Here is a 20,468-nt window from a genome sequence, read left to right as displayed (position 1 = left end):
CAGTTGTGTCTCCCTCTTTTAAAGTTCGATTTTTTCTATCTTTTTCTTGAACACCATGATTTTTATTGGGTTTGTTTTGATAATTATATTGGCTACGGAATAGGTCACAGGATGTATACAAATAGTAATATATTGTCAGTATAAGTTATTATTCTATATCAACAGACTTTCGATTTATATAAAAAGCCTTTTACAGACAGTTAACTGTTGATAAAATTTTTTATCACTTATATCTGCTATCTGTTGATCCTGTATAAGATTCTAAATTTATATTATTAAATATAAATATTATTATTTAAAATACATTAAAATATTATATATATAATTACAAATACATAATTAAAATACATAAATTTCATAGTCATCTACAATATTTTTTACACAAATTCATAAGGATTAAATTACAAAATTCATTCATATCAACTTCATTTTATCTTCCCATACAAAAAATGTCAATTCATTTTGTTCTTATGCAAACTTTGAGATTATAATCGAAAATATACAATTCAAAGTTGATAATTAGTTATCTTCTCAACGTGCTAAAAACTTGAATGAAGATCATATGATCGATCAAATTTGCAATGAAAGGATTTAGATGGTTGATCGTATTTGGAATAAATGGATGAAGAACTATATTTTTCTTAACGTGCAATAAACCCCATGCAATGCAAACAACATTTTCTTTTATCATTTTTTAAACTTTTAAAAGTACATCATCTTCGAAGAATGGATCGTGCACATTATCTAAAGTCCTTGCTTGGGAAGGATTTTTTTTTTTTCAAATTTCCCCTATGTTTTACAACCATAACATAATACTGATATTGACACTTCATTAACCATATGAATCTAAGTACACAACCATCACTCATCAGTAAATCTGTTAAAGCTCAAAAAGTTAGAAGAAAATTGTTCACAGACTCATAGGTACTTGGAGTCCTCCCAACAATGAGCTTTGAGTTAAACTAGCAAAACCTCCCATGTTATTCAACTGAAACCTCAATGCTATAATTGGAAAAAGATTTTTGTTCACTTTTCTGAGTTAACCCTTTATTTTCTTCTCTCCCTCTGTCTCATGCTATATGGTATTTTTCGTCTTTTAGATTCAATCAAAATATTCTCTTTAACAATATGTGAAGAAAATTTTTAGTTTTTACTCAGCTGCTAGATTTGTCCATTCACCTCCTTCCCATTGCTTTTGCATGCGTTTCTTCCTTACTTAAAAGCTTCGAACTTTTACTCTCATATAAGAATAATACTAAAATCTAGAAACTTTGAAGAGCAGAAGACATGGATTAAAATTTGAATCGACCAAAATCATCTTTTATTATAATCTTGTTAAGGGTAGTGGTATTAATAGTTACTTGATGTGATATGCTAATATCAAGGTGGCATGTATGTGGTAGTATATGTTGTATCGAATAAGTTCATAAAATAGATGAGTTATTAGAATTGATAATACTAATGTGTAGTTTGATTTCATTTGATTTTTTGAAATCTTCTCTAATTTTAAATTATCTTGATTCCCAATCTACGTTTATCTTACAATTCTTTCCAAATAAAAGATTTTAATTACCAATTAATTTGAAAGATCTCTAAATTTAAAATTTTCAATAACCAAATAATTGGTTAAATAAAATATTATCACACAAATTGCTAAGACTAGTAACATAATAAACTAGTTGCTATTAGATTTAGTTTACAAAATAAGAGTGAAGCACCACTCACTAGGGCATGCTAGGAGGACTAACAAGATGGTCTTCCTCTTGACATACCACCTTCCCATAGGGCATGTTATCTTAGGCTTCTTCCCTCTTTTTACTCATTCTAACAAATATTTGATTTTTTATGACCTAATTAATGGTATTCTACCATAGAACTATCTAGTTTTAGGTCTTTAGGCCCTTTAACTATTTCAAATTAAGCATTCTACTAATACAAAGATGCATATGTATGGCATTATTAGAGTTTTTTTGTTGCGAGAAATGCATGTACGAAAAATTAGTGCATACACCAACTTAGATGAAATTGTTTATCATGCATAAACAACCCTAAGTTGGCTTTAATATCATATTAAATAATTAATTATCGCCTTTCATTCAAAAAGCACATGTTAATAGAAAAAGACACAATCTTTATTTATATATTGACACAATTAGAAAAAAAATACATAAAATAACTTTAATCAATTAAAATATTACTAACTACATACATCACAACACAAGTCACACAATTACCAACTTAGACCTGAAAAATAAAGAACCTAGAACACCAATCACATCTTTAGATTTTTATACATGTGTACATAAACATAAATTAAAAATTATAAATGTTGTGGAATACACATCTAACCATAAATTGTAACGCCCGGGAATTTGAAGAAGGAAAAAAAAAAAAAAAAAAAAAAGGGGCCACGTCAGCTAGTCACGGCCAACCAGGACCTGCCACGTGGCAAAACCACGTGGACCGGGGACGGGCCACGTTGGCGATCCGCGTACGCGCGATCGGACGGCCCAGATCAAGCGTGCGTACGGACGGCCCAGATCAAGCGTTCGTACGGACGGCCCAGATGCAATCGCACGGACGGCCCAGATTTAATCAAAAAACGGACGGCCCATATTAAAACAAAATGGACGGCTGAGATCAAAAGGCAAAAAGGTATAAATAGAACCCCCCACAGCAGACCCAGTCAGCAGTCCCGGCCAACCAAGACCTGCCACGTGGCAAAACCACGTCGACCGGGGACGGGCCACGTTGGCGATCCGCGTACGCGCGATCGGACGGCCCAGATCAAGCGTGCGTACGGACGGCCCAGATGCAATCGTACGGACGGCCCAGATTTAATCAAAAAACGGACGGCCCAGATTAAAACAAAATGGACGGCTGAGATCAAAAGGCAAAAGGGTATAAATAGAACCCCCACACCAGACCACAAAAACCCTAGCCGCCTGCCCTCGCCAGAGAAGACGAACCAGACGCCGGAGACGCCAGCCGCCGCCACCCGCCGTCGCACCGGGGAGATTTCCGACCGCCGATCGAGGTAAATTTTATACCCCCGACTCGTTTTTCCACGCTAATTTCCCCTGTGGCCAAATCGGAGCCAAAATCCTGGCCAAACGGCCGGAAAACATGACTGAAACCCAGCGGCGCCGCCGCGCCCCTTCTCGGTTTTTGCCTCCGATGAGGCCCTTCCCGGCCTCCGTTTGATGCGATTTTTATATCACCGTGATCACCATTCTTTTCTCTACAGGTTGATCAGAGCCGAATCACCAAAACACGAACTTCACCGGAGAGCCGCCGCACCCAAGAGCACCGCCGCCGGTAAGCTTCGGTTTTCCGTAATTTTTTGGCCCCCCGAGGGCCCTAGGGTTGTTTTATCGCAAGAATCGATGCAAGTGTGGCCAAATTCGGCCGAAAACAGCCAAACCGAGGTGGATCGCCGCCGTTTGCGGCGGTGCCGTTGCCGGAGCACGGCAGAGCCGCCGTGCTGGAATTGCGATATTGGCCAAAAAGGGGCCCTGGGCCTAATTTGCGATTTTTTGGAATACGTGCAGGTACCAGTAGTGCGTTTCAGTTCTCCGGGAAAAATTCAGGGAAAATTAGGGACAGCCTGTAGGTGCACTGTGAAGCCGTGTTCGGACCCCGAAACGAGTAAGGACCCCTCACCCTATTTCCTATCACGGTATTAAAGTTCAATAATGATAAAATGGTATTTCTTGAATCAACGAATGTGTGAAATTGCTTAAGGTCGCTGGAGCCCGAGTCTAGTGTATTTGTCGGTTAACTGTTATTTGGCCTATTTTGCAGTTTTAAATGCAGTATGAGGTTTGATGTTTTTATTTTATAGTTTCGTGTGCATATTTTACTGTTTTATTGATTATGGATTGAATGACTGAGATACTGATGCTGTATGTTGCCTGTTTGGCATAAATTACTGTTTTGCTTGTTTGTATGTGAATTGATGATGCTGACTGAGGAAAAGGAGAATGAAAGATTATGTAAATGGGTAATTGTATAATGTGGTCAGCCTGACTAGATATCCTGGGAGATGGTGGACGAACCGGGTCCGTAGGGAACCCTACCGGGATTGTGGTCTCTCATGTCGAACGGGGTATGAAGACCTTATGTGTTTTGGTGCCCATACCGGACGGGGTAATGGGGTTTGTAGTTTTGGCGCCCATACCGGACGGGGTATGGGGACGGCCCTGGAATCTGATTTCAAGTGTTAAGGGTTAACGGGTAGCGGGACCCCTATGGATCCCTATGGATACTAGTGGGCTGGTAAATGAGGAAAATATGTTGTGTAATGATTGAATTACAAAAGGTGTGATAAGTATTATGTTATACAGTTCATATATAATTTCATGATGATGATAATGTTATTGCTTTCGTATACTGTTTTATGGATTTCACCGAGGTAAGTGGATGGTGAAGGATTTATTATTGATTAAAGAATTTGTTGTAAATTATGCTCCATTGGTCTTTTTATGTTTTCTACCCACCTTTACCTCCGTGACGGTGAGATATCGTGATGTCTTTACTGGGCTAGTGTAGCTCATTCCTTATTTAATCATTTCATATCAAGAAGACATTGTTCCCGAGCCGGTTCAGCAGGAGGACGACGAAGGGGACGCCTAAAGACTCCATAGTCATATTCGTAGCTTTTACCTTCAAGTTTTCTCCTTTAGGTAGTTTGATCTTTTATATTTGTGAGCACGTTTTTGGTTTTAGTGTAAGGGATGTTAATCGAATTTTTGACTTTGCTTCCGCATTTAATATTTTTAATATACATTTCATTTTAAAATTCGGGGGCCGTTACATAAATACTCCCATTTTATTTTTCTCTTTACAATACCATCTTTAGCCTTTCACCATTAATTTGATAGGTCATTTGTGATATTATAGCTGAAGTTGTAAATGGTAATGATACTAGTATAAATTCCATCATTCATCTGATATGAATCTTCAAAATTACCAACAATATAATCATGTTGTTTATATGAGAAGGGAATGTCACAACCAACTTTTGTCACAACTAAATCCACTGATGCCTTACAAGACAGTGGCATATTAGCTTTGTGCTTGATCTCCATATCATTAGATTTTGTATTAATATCTCCCCAGTTGTATGGTCCATGAAAAAAACTCAAGAATTCAATAGTTTTGTTTTTAAGGAACGGAATTGTAGCTTTAAGGTCAACTGGAGCCTTCAAATCTGATATGAGAATAGAATTCCAACTATAGCTAGTAGTATTTTTAAATGAGAGATTTATTTCTGCTTCAACATATTCTTCAGTTTCATTAAAGTAAGATCCTGAGTCAGCAATCAAAGAACTCACCTCATAGATCCTAACATCTCGCAAGTGATAATTAATATTATAAATTATTTTTGAATAAGCACTCTCTGAAACCACCAATTTTGCTTCCAGTGTAATAGTAAAGGCCCCAGCATTAAGACAATTATCCTTACGATCTTTTGTGAGTCTTTTACAATATGCATTGTTAGCCAAACAACAAAGAGCAACAACATTTTCATCAACTTTCACCGGCCAAAACTTTATGTTTGCATCAATGACATCATGAGGTCCATCATGTTTGATCCATTTGGATCTCGTCTCCAAAATGCACCATGTTGTATTCGAACACTTCCATCAGGAAGTTGGTAAACCCTATGAGTAGTATGTGGAAATGTATCTTTTTTCGTAGCTCTAAATTGTAGATACAAAGATATGCCATCTCTTTTAAGACCTGCACTGAGATACTTGTCATTGTTGCCTCTGAATGCAACATTTCTTGGAAGCAAATACATGGCTCCCAAATTAGTATATTTAAAAATCTTTAACGAATCGTTTTTAGGGATTGCAAACGGTACTGATAAACAATTATTATAGGATTCAGTTGCCTTTGAAAGACATATATAGTTTCCAAGTTGAACATGAAAAAATTGAACTTGACCATTCTCGTTACCAGTTTTGAAGATTGGTTTTAACAATGTGCAAGACCATTTAGATTTATCTTCATTTGATTGGTCACCTTTAGCAACAATCCACGTCTCTTCTTTTGAAGATCTCACCCAATATTTGTTATTGTAACAACATTTTATGTGTACTAATCCATTGCCAGTATCAGCTTCCTCTATTTCCATCTTTGTGTACGGGCTTACTAGATGCTCCCCAGAAAATTGAACAAATGCATGTGCCTCCTCATCTTCGTGCACATAGCACAGATATTTTTGGTTGTAATGTAATACAAAGTATTTTGGAGATACCATATTTTCCTCCTCTCCGATAAATTTTTCCAATAAAACTCGCTTTGCTTGTTATTGCTCCAACTTGTTCTTTTATTTATAAAGACTAAATTATTTTTATTTTTATTTAATTAATTATCGTAATATTTAAGCATTAACTCCTCCATAATCATAAACCCTTTAAAAGTCATTATTTATGTACTTTTCTTTCTCGCAAATCATAATAAATATACACATATCTTCTTTTTTTAATGAAAGAATTGTATTTTCTTTTGGATTAAAAACAAAAAAACAATAAAAATTAATAAAAATAATAATTTATTTAAAGTTTTTTATTGTTAATTTTTTTGTAATAATTAAATTTTTTCATACCTTTAACTTTAAACCAAAAACTGTATTAAATAGTTTACTCTAATTTAATATAATCTGAATTATTTAAATTTTTTTCTATTTTTCAAATTTTTTTTAAATTAATCAATCAATTATCTTAATTATATGTTTAACTTACTTAATAGCACAAGTGAAAAATAATAGTTATTCACTAAGAACGGAATAATTTTGAAGCACAATTATAATTCACGATCATTAATAATTAATTATAATTATTTTTCAGTAATATTAACAGTTGAAAGAAAACTATAATTACCTATAAATAACCACAATAGCTTTATTCATTATAACTAAACAACTAAAATAAATAGCTTGTTCCTCAAATTTATTTTAAAATATACATATCCCAAGTGTGTATTACTAATAATAAATTAATAAAATTTTATGTAATTATTTAATTAATAAAATCATACATGTCGTATTTTAATTTTCTCTTCGTCGTAGTTTATTCTTGATAAAATTATAAAATTTTATATGTAGATACTATGTAGATATAAAGATTTTTAAATATCAACCAAGAAAGATATTTATAATAAAAATATATTATTGCCAAAAACAATTATGATGACTTTTCTTATATCATATAATAGAAAAATATAAAAGAATTTGCCTCATTAGTTAATAGAAAATATGAATATGTTTTTATTAAATTCAAAATTTTCAGAAATTTTAGTAAATAATACTATTAAAACAATATAAGTAGAGTAAATAATCTTTGAGTATTCTTTCCTATTTCTTCTAAAGTGATCAAATAAAATCAAAGTGAATTATAAAATAAATAAATAAAATAAGAGTAATTTAATACGAGAAACAGATAAAGCATCATATAAATAAATAATTAAAATAAATAGAAAAAAGAAAAGTTATCGAACTATGTTTAATTGTACTTTTCGTGGAAACTGTACGCTTTTTTTTTTACTTGTAAAATGCGTACCTCGCACTTTTCATAGTAAAAAAGAGAGAAAAAAATGTTGAAGTTTGTTTTTTAATGTTAGCTTCTTTTTTTTTTTTTTTTCAAGAATTGAAGCATAGCCTAATGTTAGTTTGCTTGTCTCCCTAGGTTTTTCTAATCTTCATTCTTAAAATTTTAAAATCTTTTTCTGAAATTCTAAAGAAAATTCGGTAAAATTCTAATAAATAATAACTTTCGTTATTATGTTTCTTGGAAATTCTCTTTAAATATCAATTTTAGCTAATACATTCGTATAAATATAGGAACATACATCATCAAGAAACATATAATCTTCTTATTCATGACTGTTTAAGATTTGTGAGAGTTACACTAGGTTTCCAATAAGGGTAATTACTTTCTTTATAGGAGATATTCTCTAACATGTTATATACACAATTTTATGCTGTCAAATTTGTGTATTAATTGTAAAGGACATGTTATAAGTTCTAGCAGAATGTTTCCTGCTCGAGCCTACAAATTAATTCAGAAGGACAAGGCCGATAATAGATTAGTCATATTGGCCTAAATCATTTTGAAAACGTCGAAGTCTGAAATAAATTAATCCCGAGTATCATTAAGTAATTAAATGACTTAAAGTTCGAAGTTTACAAAGAGAATAACGACTCATTCTCTCTCATTTTTACGTTTTCTCTACCGTCTTAGTTCCTAAAATTTACTCATTCTCTAATCTGTTCATTTTTACCATAAATAAGCTTGTATTTTTTGAACTTTAGTTTCAGTACATATCTTTAAAAAACAAGAATCAAATACTTTTTTTTTTCTTTTCCTTCTTTTCCTTGTTAAGTATTATCCAGCAGTCATGATTTATGATGACAAGTAAGAAAAGTTAGTATCAAATGCTTTACTTGTGAAAGTAAATTAAGAATTTTGCTGTGCAAACGTACATATATATATATATATATATGCATATATACTATAAAAGGATAAAGTCTCACTAAGTTGATTATAATAATTATAACAATAATAATGAATTTTATCTTTTAACTATTAAATAGACAAACTTTGGAATTATGATAAAAGAATAAAATAACAGCATGAAGTACTGAGCTTTGCATGGCAAAATGTTGATGTAGCAGCACCTGTAAACAATTTATTTACCATGTATGCTTATACAATAGTAAGTTGTTGAAACCAAATTATCTCATTTTAAGATTTCCTTAACTTTCTTGGTCTTCTGTACTGAATTTAGGAAGTTAAGTATTCATTCAATTTACGAAGGGTTCTCACTATATCTAAACATAGTTTATGAGGAAATCACTTCCCTTAAAGCAGGAGTATCATATGCGGTACAAGTTAAGAATAAGGAATCAGACTAATAATAATCATTTTGAACTTAAAAGTAAGTAAAAAAATTTATCACCTTAATTATCTACATTTTAAATGTAAAAATTCAAACCTTTATCAAGGATTTCGAGCGTTTGACCTGGACATAATAATAATATAGATAATACTAAAATTTTCATTGAGCAGGAGAATTAGAAGTTTAAATGTTATATTCCTCGCACGTTTACTTTAAATGTCCAAATAGGGGCTAAAGAAATATTTAGAATTTAAAACGAAAAAACTACTACAAAATAATTATTAACCTCGATTCGATTTTGACAGAGCGAAAAGAGATAATGTTTAGCTAGTCTCTTACTGTTCAGGATCTAAGTCTTGATTGTCCTAATCTAAAATGGTTAATAAGAAAGGGATGAGCTACACTAACTCAGTATGAATATCAACACCTTACCGCTGACACAAAAATTAAAGGTTTGTAAAAAACATAAAACGACCAATGAACCATATTTTTAGTGAAATTCGAATGTTAATACATTCCTTGCTCGTTTTGCTGAAAATGTTAATACATTCCTTGATCTGGGCCGTCCGATCGCGCGTACGCGGATCGCCAACCGTCCCCAGTCGACGTGGTTTTGCCACGTGGCAGGTCCTGGTTGGCCAGGCCTGCTGACTGGTTCTGCTGACGTGGCTGCTGACGTGGCACGAGCGTTTTTTTTTTTTTTTTTTTCAATTTTCCCCGGGCGCTACACCCTATTTAATCGCGATCAGATGGTTCAAATCAAACGCGATGGACAGCCCAGATCAAAAGCGGATGGATATAAATAACTCTCATTCGTACCAAACCCTAACCTTAGCTGCTAGAACCCCTCGCTAGAGAAAAAGACCTGGCCGCCGGGAAGGAGACCACTGCCACCCGACGCTGCACCGGAACCCTTTTTGACCGCCAAAAAAAGGCAAAAACTTTTCTTTTTGCTCAAAATTAAATTTTAAGCACACCCATGGCCAAATCAGAGCAAAAAGACTAGCCAATTAGGCCAATTGGCCAAAAAACATCAGCGAAATCTGGCGGCGCCACTACGTGGAATTTCACAAAACGCCTCCGATGAGGCCCTTTCTGATTCCTATTTGGTGTAATTTTGCCACCATCATGATCATCGTGTCCTTCTCTATAGGTTTACCATAGCAAAACACACAACCACAATGTGAGCCAGAGGAGTCACCGTACCGGAGAGCCCCACCACCAGTGAGTTTTGGTTTTTTGTATTTTTTCGGCCAACCGGGGTCCTTTAACATATTTTTTCGCAGGGATCGATGCAAAATTGGTCGAATTCAGCCGAAAACAGTCGACTCAAGGCAGATCGCCACCGCAAGCAGCGCCACCATCGCTGAAGCACGACGAAGCCACCGTGCCAGAATTCCAAAATTGGTCAAGTAGGCCCCAGGACTTATTTTGGGTTTGTTTGGGACATTTGTAGGTACTATTAGTGCATTTTAATTTTTGAAAAAAATTCAGAGAATCCGAGAATCGCCCGTAGACGCAGTCGAACAGCTTAGCTTTTCAAACATCAAATCGAGTAAGGATCCCTCAACTCATTCCCTATCATAGAATTAAAGTTTAAATAAATAATAATATAGTATTTTGTATGAATTTAATAAATACGCATAATTAATTACGGATTGCTAATGGAGCCAAAACCAAAAATTGTTCTCTGTTGATTTATTTTACAGTTTAAAGGCATGATAATATCTTATTTATCAATTTTATGGTTTGAATGCATGTATTGCTGCCTTATGTGATCACCGTTTAGTTAGAAAATTGAGATATGATTGTATTCCCTTATGCATGTTTGTTTGCTTGTGTAATTATGGTTGATTTGGAAAATGGAGACTAACGAAAAATGGAAAAGTTGTGTGGGAAGATGAATAAATGAAGACGGCAGCCTTACTGGATATCCTGAGAGATGGTGGACGGACCGGGTACATAAAAAACCCTACCGTGAACATTGTCGCATACTAGACGGGGTATGGAGACATGATAATTTGGTGCTCACATTGGACGGGGTATGGGGACGACCCGCTTTACCCTCATACTGGACGGGGTATTAAGGTTTAATAATTTGACACTCATACCGGACGGTGTATGGGAACGACTCGTAATTAAGATTGTTAAAGGAAAGGGTTCGTGTGTAGAGGGGACATCCCTATGAACCCACATGGATACTAGTAGGCTGATGGAAAAAGTGACAGTTATTGTTTGGTTTATTGACGATGTATATAGACTTATGATATGTGTTATGTTACTGATTTTATATGAAATTACGATCTGTATGATATTATTGTCTGCATAGGTTGTTTTTATGAATCCCACTATGGTAAGTGAACGGTAAATGGTTTTATTTTTAATAAATGTATTGGTTTAAATTAAGTACTCCATTAGTGTTTTGATTTTATACCAACCTTTACTTCTGTGTTGGTGATATAGTGTGATATCCTTACTGGGCTAGTATAACTCATCTCTTATTTAACCATTTCAGATCAAGAGGACCAGGTTCCATAGCCCGATCCGCAGGAGGATTGCGAGTAGATGCTAGATTTCTTTAGTTCCCGTTTATTTCCTTATTCTTATGTTTCTTTCAAAAGTGTGAATTCTGTAACACTGTTTGATACTTTAAGTTATTTGTGTAAGGAATGTAAACCTTGAACATTTATTACGCTTATGCACCTTAATTATCTTTTATTCCTTTGGATATTTTCGGAGCCATTATAGTTGGTATTAGAGCCAGGTTCCTCGGACTCACTCTTTACACAAAATTTCTAGGAAACATTAAAACAATGGATTATCACTCAACCGTTCCTTGTGAAATGCAGGTACATATAGATGAGGAGAGGAAAACCCCCACTAAACTGAGCAGCCCGAGATGGCTCGCTTAGAGAAGATGTTGACTAGATATTTGAGATGCTGGAGAGACTCATTGCTGCTCAGTAGGGCTGGGAGGAAAGGAGGGAGCTACCGGACCCTCCCCCGCTACCATAGGTTGAGCCACCCCAGTATGACCCTACCCCTCCACAGTACCACCCGGCACCACCACAGTATGCTCCGGTACCCCAGCCACAGTACCACTCGGCACCACCACAGTACCACTCGGCACCACCACAGTACCACTCGGTACCACCACAGTACAATTTGGTGCCCCCACTGTATCAACAAGTACCACCCCAGGGCCACCCAATCCATCCTCAACATGGCCTAGTCCCTCTTCCACGGGACCCAACTCCTCCCATGATGGACCCAAGCTACATAGAGAGGTATAAGAGATTAAACTCATCTACTTTTGCAGGGGGATTCTCTTTCAAAGATGCCGAGTACTGGTTAACAGAGATAGAGAAGACCTTCAAGACCCTAGGAGTGACTCCCGAACAGAAAGTCAACCTTGCTACCTACATGCTAGTGGAGAAGCAGACCATTGGTAGGAACTCAAACAGACCACCCTGCCTATTCCAGTTACTTGGGAACAGTTCCTGGTGACTTTTCGTGCAAAATATCTTCCAGAACATCTCTGACATCTGAAGGAGATGGAGTTTGTATAGTTGATCTAAGGGAATATGACTGTGTCAAAATATGCTCGCAAGTTTCTACATTTACTAATTTGAGAAAATTAAGAAGTGTTATGCTAATATAGAGGTTTACGAAGAGAAGAACAACTCATTCTCTTTAATTTTTACATTTTTTTTGTCGTCTTAGTTCCTCAAATTTGTATGCAATGTATTGTCTAATTCAGTCCTCTTTATCATAAATAAGCTTGTATATTTTACACTTTAATTTCAGTTCATGTTTTGATCTTTAAATATTCTTGAGGTTTGAATTTGGTATGAAATTGAAACTACATATCTTTAAAAAAGAAGTGTCAAATGCTTTTCTTAGAGTGATATGTAAGTAAAAAGCTTGCATCAAATGCTTTACTTGCATGTGTAAATCAAAGTATGGTATATTTATTCTTTTTAGCCAAAGAAAAGTATGTCTCTTTTTCCACAAGTAATGGATTGTATAATTAGAACTTTCTCCTCGAAATAAAATCATATAATATAAGAAAAATGGCAAGTAAGGATTTGCATAATATATATCAGTTTTTTAATTGTTTGTATCCAGTCTAACCTACTTATTTTTCTCTATATAGTTTTTGCATGGATGATCTACATGCGTGTATATATGTATCCTCACATATTTCAACTTGTACATGTAATTAAGAAAATGGAAGAAAAAAATTTTGATCATTCAGGTACAAAAGTTACATCGATCAAATTCTGCAAAATGAGTTAAGTGTTGTTGTTTTGTGTACTCGGATGTTGTGCTTGTCAATGTCAATGTCATGTTTTTTTCATTCTTGAACATGTCGTTAAATTAGTACTAATCTAATCAAATCCGTTGGATTAAAAAGAAGAAATCACAACCTTTGGCAAGTAAAATATTTGTATAATATTTAAACTCGTTGAACCGGTTACAAAAAAAAAACTTGTTGAGCCAGTCACTCATAATACAACTTCATATGACAATAAATTGGGGAGCCTATATACAAAATAATTTAGAGTCAAATACCATCATTTTAATTCTTTTATATATAATTTATTCCGTTGAGAAATCTCATTCTAATCCCCGGTAATTCATAATTGGTACTTGTTTTATTATTTATTGGTTACTACAACGTCTCAATTATATACTTGTTTTCTATATATAAATTATTTAAATTCAATATGTTCTAATTTTATATGATTAATTCTATCTTAGTTTTTCTTCCTTCTACGTACAATGATATACCAAACAATATAGCATAAATTAAATTATATATTAAACTTTAGCAACAAGTAAAAAGGTTTATATCAAATGCTTTACTTGTATGTGTAAATTGAAGTATAGAATATCGTTTTCTTTAAACTCAAGAAAAGTATAGTTAGTGGATTATATAAGTAGAACTCTCTTGCTGAAATAAAATCATAGAATATAAGAAAAAAGATCAAGTAAGGATTGCATAATATATCAATTTTTCAATTGTTTGTTCCCAAGCTAACCTAGTTTTTTTTCTTTATATAGGTTCTGCTTGGAGGATATATACACATATATATATTATGGATACTCAAGTGTTTGAAGTTAAAGCAGTAGCAATGAAAATGGAAAAAGAATATATTGATCATTCAGACGAAGAGGATTATGTGTATGATGCTGATTCTGGTCATAGTATTTCTGTTAGGGATACTACTGGCTCCCATGATTTTGGTCATAGTATTTCTGTTAGGGATACTATTGGCTCCCAAACTACAACTTTTGGAGATCGTAATTTGTCAGATTCAAGAATTACTGATAGTTACAATAAAGTACTCACTAAAAAATATAGTTACAAGTACATTCATCAAACAGAAACTTTATCTGGTAATTCTCTTTCCTCACTTCTTTTATTCTAAATATATATTTATATATATATATATATATGTGTGTGTATACAGGTTTTGGTGAATTAATTAAGTAATTCTTCTTCAGGACTTTTGAAACACATAAGAGATCAGCCACCGCGTCACTACGTATTCAAAATAAATAATTTTTCATCATTATTGGAGTCACAAGTGAAAAAAGTTGAATCAGGTGTCTTCCTTGTAGGAGGTTATAAATGGTGTGTTATATTTTATATATCATCTTTTATAATTAGTGAGTTATTACACATGTATGTATATGCATATTAAACATTTACATATAAGCTATTTCTAAACATTAATACCATAAGTTATTTATTATATATAATGTGTATATATATATATGTCAATATGATGATGAAATAGTAAATTGATTAGGAAGTTGATTCTGTACCCGAATGGAAATGAAAAGGCAGGAGGGGAAAACCACATCTCCCTCTACTTGGCAATGGAAGACACAATTTCCTTACCTCCTACGTTTGAAGTCAATGTTGATCTGAGAGTTTTTGTCTCAGAGCAATTACAAGGGAAGTTTCTTGCAGTCCAAGGTAACTTCATTAAATAATGTTTTTCCTTTTTAATATATATATATATATATAAATTTTTTAATGAATGTCTTTAATTATTTTTTCAAATTGCTTGCACATTAATAAAGATTTTTAATAACTTTTCATACATAATTTAATTTGTATGCAGATGCTAAACGACCGATGAGAGTTTTTAACAGAAGTCGAACAGTATTGGGGTTTGCAAAATTTCTTTCTCTTGAAAATTTTAAAGAGGAAAATAATGGATACCTTTTTGAGGATTCTTGTGTATTTGGCGTAGAGGTTTTTGTTGCTAAATCAACTCGAGAATACGATAATCTTTTTGTTAAAGATAATTCAGTTCAGATATCTCGTTTGAAGTCTCAAGGATACTATACTAACATCTCTAATGCTCTTGTCACTAAAACGAAAAAAGAGTAAGTGATTGTACAAGTAAACTATATATACTTCCAGTTAATATATAATCCCTTCTAATTATGGAATTAATTGATGTTTAATGATAAATAGTTATCTTTTTTCATTATAGGAAATTGATAGCTCCTATTTCACAAGATTCCTCTTTGCAATTAAATCAAAGTGAAGGTATATATAATTGATAAATGAAGCTCTTAAACAATACATTAAAATACACCTTAATATAAGTAGGAGTAGTTTATAAGTACCAAGTATTTACTATGGGAAAATAGTTTGCAATTTTCTTTTTTGTTTTGTTGAGATTGAAAGCTGATTTTATATTCATACTTTCAGGAATTTTAAGAACCACAAGAGATTTTCCACCGGCTCATATATTCGAAATAAAATCATTCTCATTGCTTTGCAAAGACAATATCCAAAGACATGAATTTGACACTTTTGAAGCTGGAGGTTTAAACTGGTATTCTAGATATATATGTGTATATATATTATATATATAGTTGTAAATAATCTTATAATTTTTTTCTGAATTGCAGGAAGTTATGTCTTTATCCTGAAGGATGTAAGGAAAGAAATGGAAGTGGTTATATTTCTCTTTACTTGGAAATTTTAAAGGAAGGAACATTTCCTTCTGGGTGGGAGGTGAATGTGAACTTTAAAATGTTTGTTTTTGACCAAATAAGAAACAAGTACCACATTTTCCAAGGTATCTTTTCTCACATAAAATTAATTCATATATATATGTACATACATACACAATAAAAATGCATTAAAATGTTTAAATTAATACATACAGATGCTGATGGGGTTCCAAAGTGCTTCAATGGAATCACGAAAGAATTGGGTTTTACTCATTTAGTCTCCCAGAAGACATTCAATGATCCTCAGAGTGGATTTCTTGTTAACGATCGTTGTCTATTTGGTCTTGAGATATTTATTATTAGGCATATGTGCAACAAAGATATTATGACAAAAGATCCTGCTAATTGCAGCACATACACTTGGCCGATTTACAACTTTAGCACATTAAACTCGAAAATACATGAGTCCGAGACTTTCACCATATGTGGAAGAAAATGGTATGTATGTTATATAATATCTATATATGTATGTATAAGTATTTATTGCTCTTACAGTTAATGAGTTTGCCAAAACTAATAGTATATTGGTCGAGTGATTAAAATTTTTATATTTTATTTAAAAATTATGAATTCAAGTATCATTGAGAACGTAGAATTTTTTATTTTACGGGTATATATGTATGTATAAGTATTTATTGCTCTTACAGTTAATGAGTTTGCCAAAATTAATAGTATATTAGGCGAGTGATTAAAATTTTTATATTTTATTTAAAAATTATGAATTCAAGTATCATTGAAAACGTAGAATTTTTTATTTTACGGGTATTTTATAGATTGACAGTGATTGCTTTATAATGTTTAATTCAGTGGGACTAAAGATTTAGCTCAATGATGTGTTTATGAGATTATATTGATCTTGTTGAACTTAATCTTAGGGAACCAATTAGTTTTTGAGTGAAAAGAACATTTCGAGCAATTAGGTTCCTTCAGTTAGGATAGCCACAAAAGTTTAAAAACTTTCAATTTTTTTTTTTAAAAAAAAACTAAATTTGCTAAAATTAAATCTTGTTAGTTAATTTATATCATCTATTATTTCAGGCACTTAGCAATTTATCCAAAAGGAGATACGAAAGAAGTAGCTGACAAATGGCTCTCACTCTACTTATACTTAGTTAATGCAAAATCCTTACCTTTGAAGCAGGAATATAAGATAATGTGCAATTTTCGAATAAGAGATCAAGTCACTAGTAACCATTTTCAGATGTCATGTAAGTTCAAACTTTCACATATACATTTGATCGCATAGTTTTTTTTTTTCAGTTACAAGTTCATTATTTTTCAACTTCACACTTTTCTAAAAGAAATTTCTAATATTATTTTTTAAATCTATTTGGTTTTCAGTGACTAATACATTTAGATACCCTCCATGGAAGGCTTGGGGTTTTTCAAAATTTATTTCATTAGTAGATCTACTCAATGAATCAAAAGGTTATATTCGCGAAGATACCTTAATAATCGAGGTGATATTTACTTCCATAGTTATGCAAGATATTTTGTTGGAAATTTAGATTCTTGATTATATATATATATATATATATTTAATGGACAATGTACTACCAAAATATCATATCCTTCAGTTATGTTTATGAGAATTTTATTTTAATTATGTTGTAGACTAAGTTGAATGAATGTAAAATTATTTATTCATATAAGAACTAAAAATTTACAACTGAGAAGAAGATATTAGTTCATTGATAACTGTAATGACAAGATTGGTCGGGTGTTCATTCAACTATATATATAGCAAAATTGAGTGAATTATAATTGAAAAGTATGAGCAAAGACATCCCAAAATCGGGACCAAAATGGCACAATAAGGGTGTCTCACAACTTCGAGTAATTAGATGACAAAGACTCGTTGAAAATTTAATTATTTTTTGTGAAATCTTAAGAGAGTTGCTGTTAATTTATTTGAGGTAGAATTAAAAATTCAAAACCCATATTTGTCATTTTTAAAGAAAAATGTTGGAAATAATCTCAAGTAGAAATGTGTGAGGCATCTATTACGAACATGATAATATACATCAATAATCTTCGAGAGTTGTTATTGATTTTTTTGAGGTGTAATTAGATATCAAACACACAATCATCGACCTTAAAGAAATTAAGGTCGAAAATGTCTTAGGTGGAAAGGTGTGAGACACACATTATCAGTTGTGTCTCCCTCTTTTAAAGTTCGATTTTTTCTATCTTTTTCTTGAACACCATGATTTTTATTGGGTTTGTTTCGATAATTATATTGGCTACGGAATAGGTCACAGGATGTATACAAATAGTAATATATTGTCAGTATAAGTTATTATTCTATATCAACAGACTTTCGATTTATATATATTAGTCTTTTACAGACAGTTAACTGTTGATAAAATTTTTTATCACTTATATCTGCTATCTGTTGATCCTGTATAAGATTCTAAATTTATATTATTAAATATAAATATTATTATTTAAAATACATTAAAATATTATATATATAATTACAAATACATAATTAAAATACATAAATTTCATAGTCATCTACAATATTTTTTACACAAATTCATAAGGATTAAATTACAAAATTCATTCATATCAACTTCATTTTATCTTCCCATACAAAAAATGTCAATTCATTTTGTTCTTATGCAAACTTTGAGATTATAATCGAAAATATACAATTCAAAGTTGATAATTAGTTATCTTCTCAACGTGCTAAAAACTTGAATGAAGAAACATATGGTCAAAATATCATATGATCGATCAAATTTGCAATGAAAGGATTTAGATGGTTGATCGTATTTGGAATAAATGGATGAAGAACTATATTTTTCTTAACGTGCAATAAACCCCATGCAATGCAAACAACATTTTCTTTTATCATTTTTTAAACTTTTAAAAGTACATCATCTTCAAAGAATGGATCGTGCACATTATCTAAAGTCCTTGCTTGGGAAGGATTTTTTTTTTTTTCAAATTTCCCCTATGTTTTACAACCATAACATAATACTGATATTGACACTTCATTAACCATATGAATCTAAGTACACAACCATCACTCATCAATAAATCTGTTAAAGCTCAAAAAGTTAGAAGAAAATTGTTCACAGACTCATAGGTACTTGGAGTCCTCCCAACAATGAGCTTTGAGTTGAACTAGCAAAACCTCCCATGTTATTCAACTGAAACCTCAATGCTATAATTGGAAAAAGATTTTTGTTCACTTTTCTGAGTTAACCCTTTATTTTCTTCTCTCCCTCTGTCTCATGCTATATGGTATTTTTCGTCTTTTTGATTCAATCAAAATATTCTCTTTAACAATATGTGAAGAAAATTTTTAGTTTTTACTTAGCTGCTAGATTTGTCCATTCACCTCCTTCCCATTGCTTTTGCATGCGTTTCTTCCTTACTTAAAAGCTTCGAACTTTTACTCTCATATAAGAATAATACTAAAATCTAGAAACTCTGAAGAGCAGAAGACATGGATTAAAATTTGAATCGACCAAAATCATCTTTTATTATAATCTTGTTAAGGGTAGTGGTATTAATAGTTACTTGATGTGATATGCTAATATCAAGGTGGCATGTATGTGGTAGTATATGTTGTATCGAATAAGTTCATAAAATGGATGAGTTATTAGAATAGATAATACTAATGTGTAGTTTGATTTCATTTGATTTTTTGAAATCTTCTCTAATTTTAAATTATCTTGATTCCCAATCTACGTTTATCTTACAATTCTTTCCAAACAAAAGATTTTGATTACCAATTAATTTGAAAGCTCTCTAAATTTAAAATTTTCAATAACCAAATAATTGGTTAAATAAAATATTATCACACAAATTGCCAAGACTAGTAACATAATAAACTAGTTGCTATTAGATTTAGTTTACAAAATAAGAGTGAAGCACCACTCACTAGGGCATGCTAGGAGGACTAACAAGATGGTCTTCCTCTTGACATGCCACCTTCCCATAGGGCATGCCATCTTAGGCTTCTTCCCTCCTTTTACTCATTCTGACAAATATTTGATTTTTTATTACCTAATTAATGGTATTCTACCATAGAACTATCTAGTTTTAGGTCTTTAGGCCCTTTAACTATTTCAAATTAAGCATTCTACTAGTACAAAGATGCATATGTATGTCATTATTTGAGTTTTTTTTGTTGCGAGAAATGCATGTACGAAAAATTAGTGCATACACCAACTTAGATGAAATTGTTTATCATGCATAAACAACCTTAATTTAGCTTTAATATCATATTAAATAATTAATTATCGCCTTTCATTCAAAAAGCACATGTTAATAGAAAAAGACACAATCTTTATTTATATATTGACACAATTATAAAAAAAAAATACATGAAATAACTTTAATCAATTAAAATATTACTAACTACATACATCACAACACAAGCTACACAATTACCAACTTAGACCTGAAAAATAAAGAACCTAGAACACCAATCACATCTTTAAATTTTTATACATGTGTACATAAACATAAATTGAAAATTATAAATGTTGTGGGATACACAT

At 32.3% G+C, this 20,468-nt stretch overlaps 1 protein-coding gene across 2 annotated transcripts; it reads left to right on the top strand.

The window, feature by feature from the left end:
• Positions 1–13,874: 13,874 nt before the first annotated feature.
• LOC110806372 (uncharacterized) lies at positions 13,875–17,557 on the top strand. Of its 2 annotated transcripts, XM_088209951.1 has the most exons (11): positions 13,875–13,901; positions 13,975–14,310; positions 14,419–14,548; positions 14,727–14,896; positions 15,045–15,312; positions 15,423–15,478; positions 15,644–15,770; positions 15,847–16,016; positions 16,107–16,389; positions 16,990–17,159; positions 17,293–17,557. In XM_088209951.1, the coding sequence occupies exons 2-11, from the start codon at positions 14,010–14,012 to the stop codon at positions 17,457–17,459; spliced, it is 1,842 nt and encodes a 613-aa protein (XP_088066077.1). In that variant the 5' UTR covers positions 13,875–13,901; positions 13,975–14,009; the 3' UTR covers positions 17,460–17,557. The 2 variants fall into 2 exon arrangements, with proteins under 2 accessions (XP_088066077.1, XP_088066078.1); XM_088209952.1 differs by lacking the exons at positions 13,875–13,901; positions 13,975–14,310 and having other exon boundaries at positions 14,419–14,520.
• Positions 17,558–20,468: the final 2,911 nt, after the last annotated feature.

Source organism: Carica papaya, chromosome 8 (genome assembly GCF_054855325.1).
Source record: "Carica papaya isolate Zhongbai chromosome 8, ASM5485532v1, whole genome shotgun sequence".
Lineage (NCBI taxonomy): Eukaryota > Viridiplantae > Streptophyta > Magnoliopsida > Brassicales > Caricaceae > Carica > Carica papaya.
This window is presented reverse-complemented; position numbering and strand designations above follow the sequence as displayed.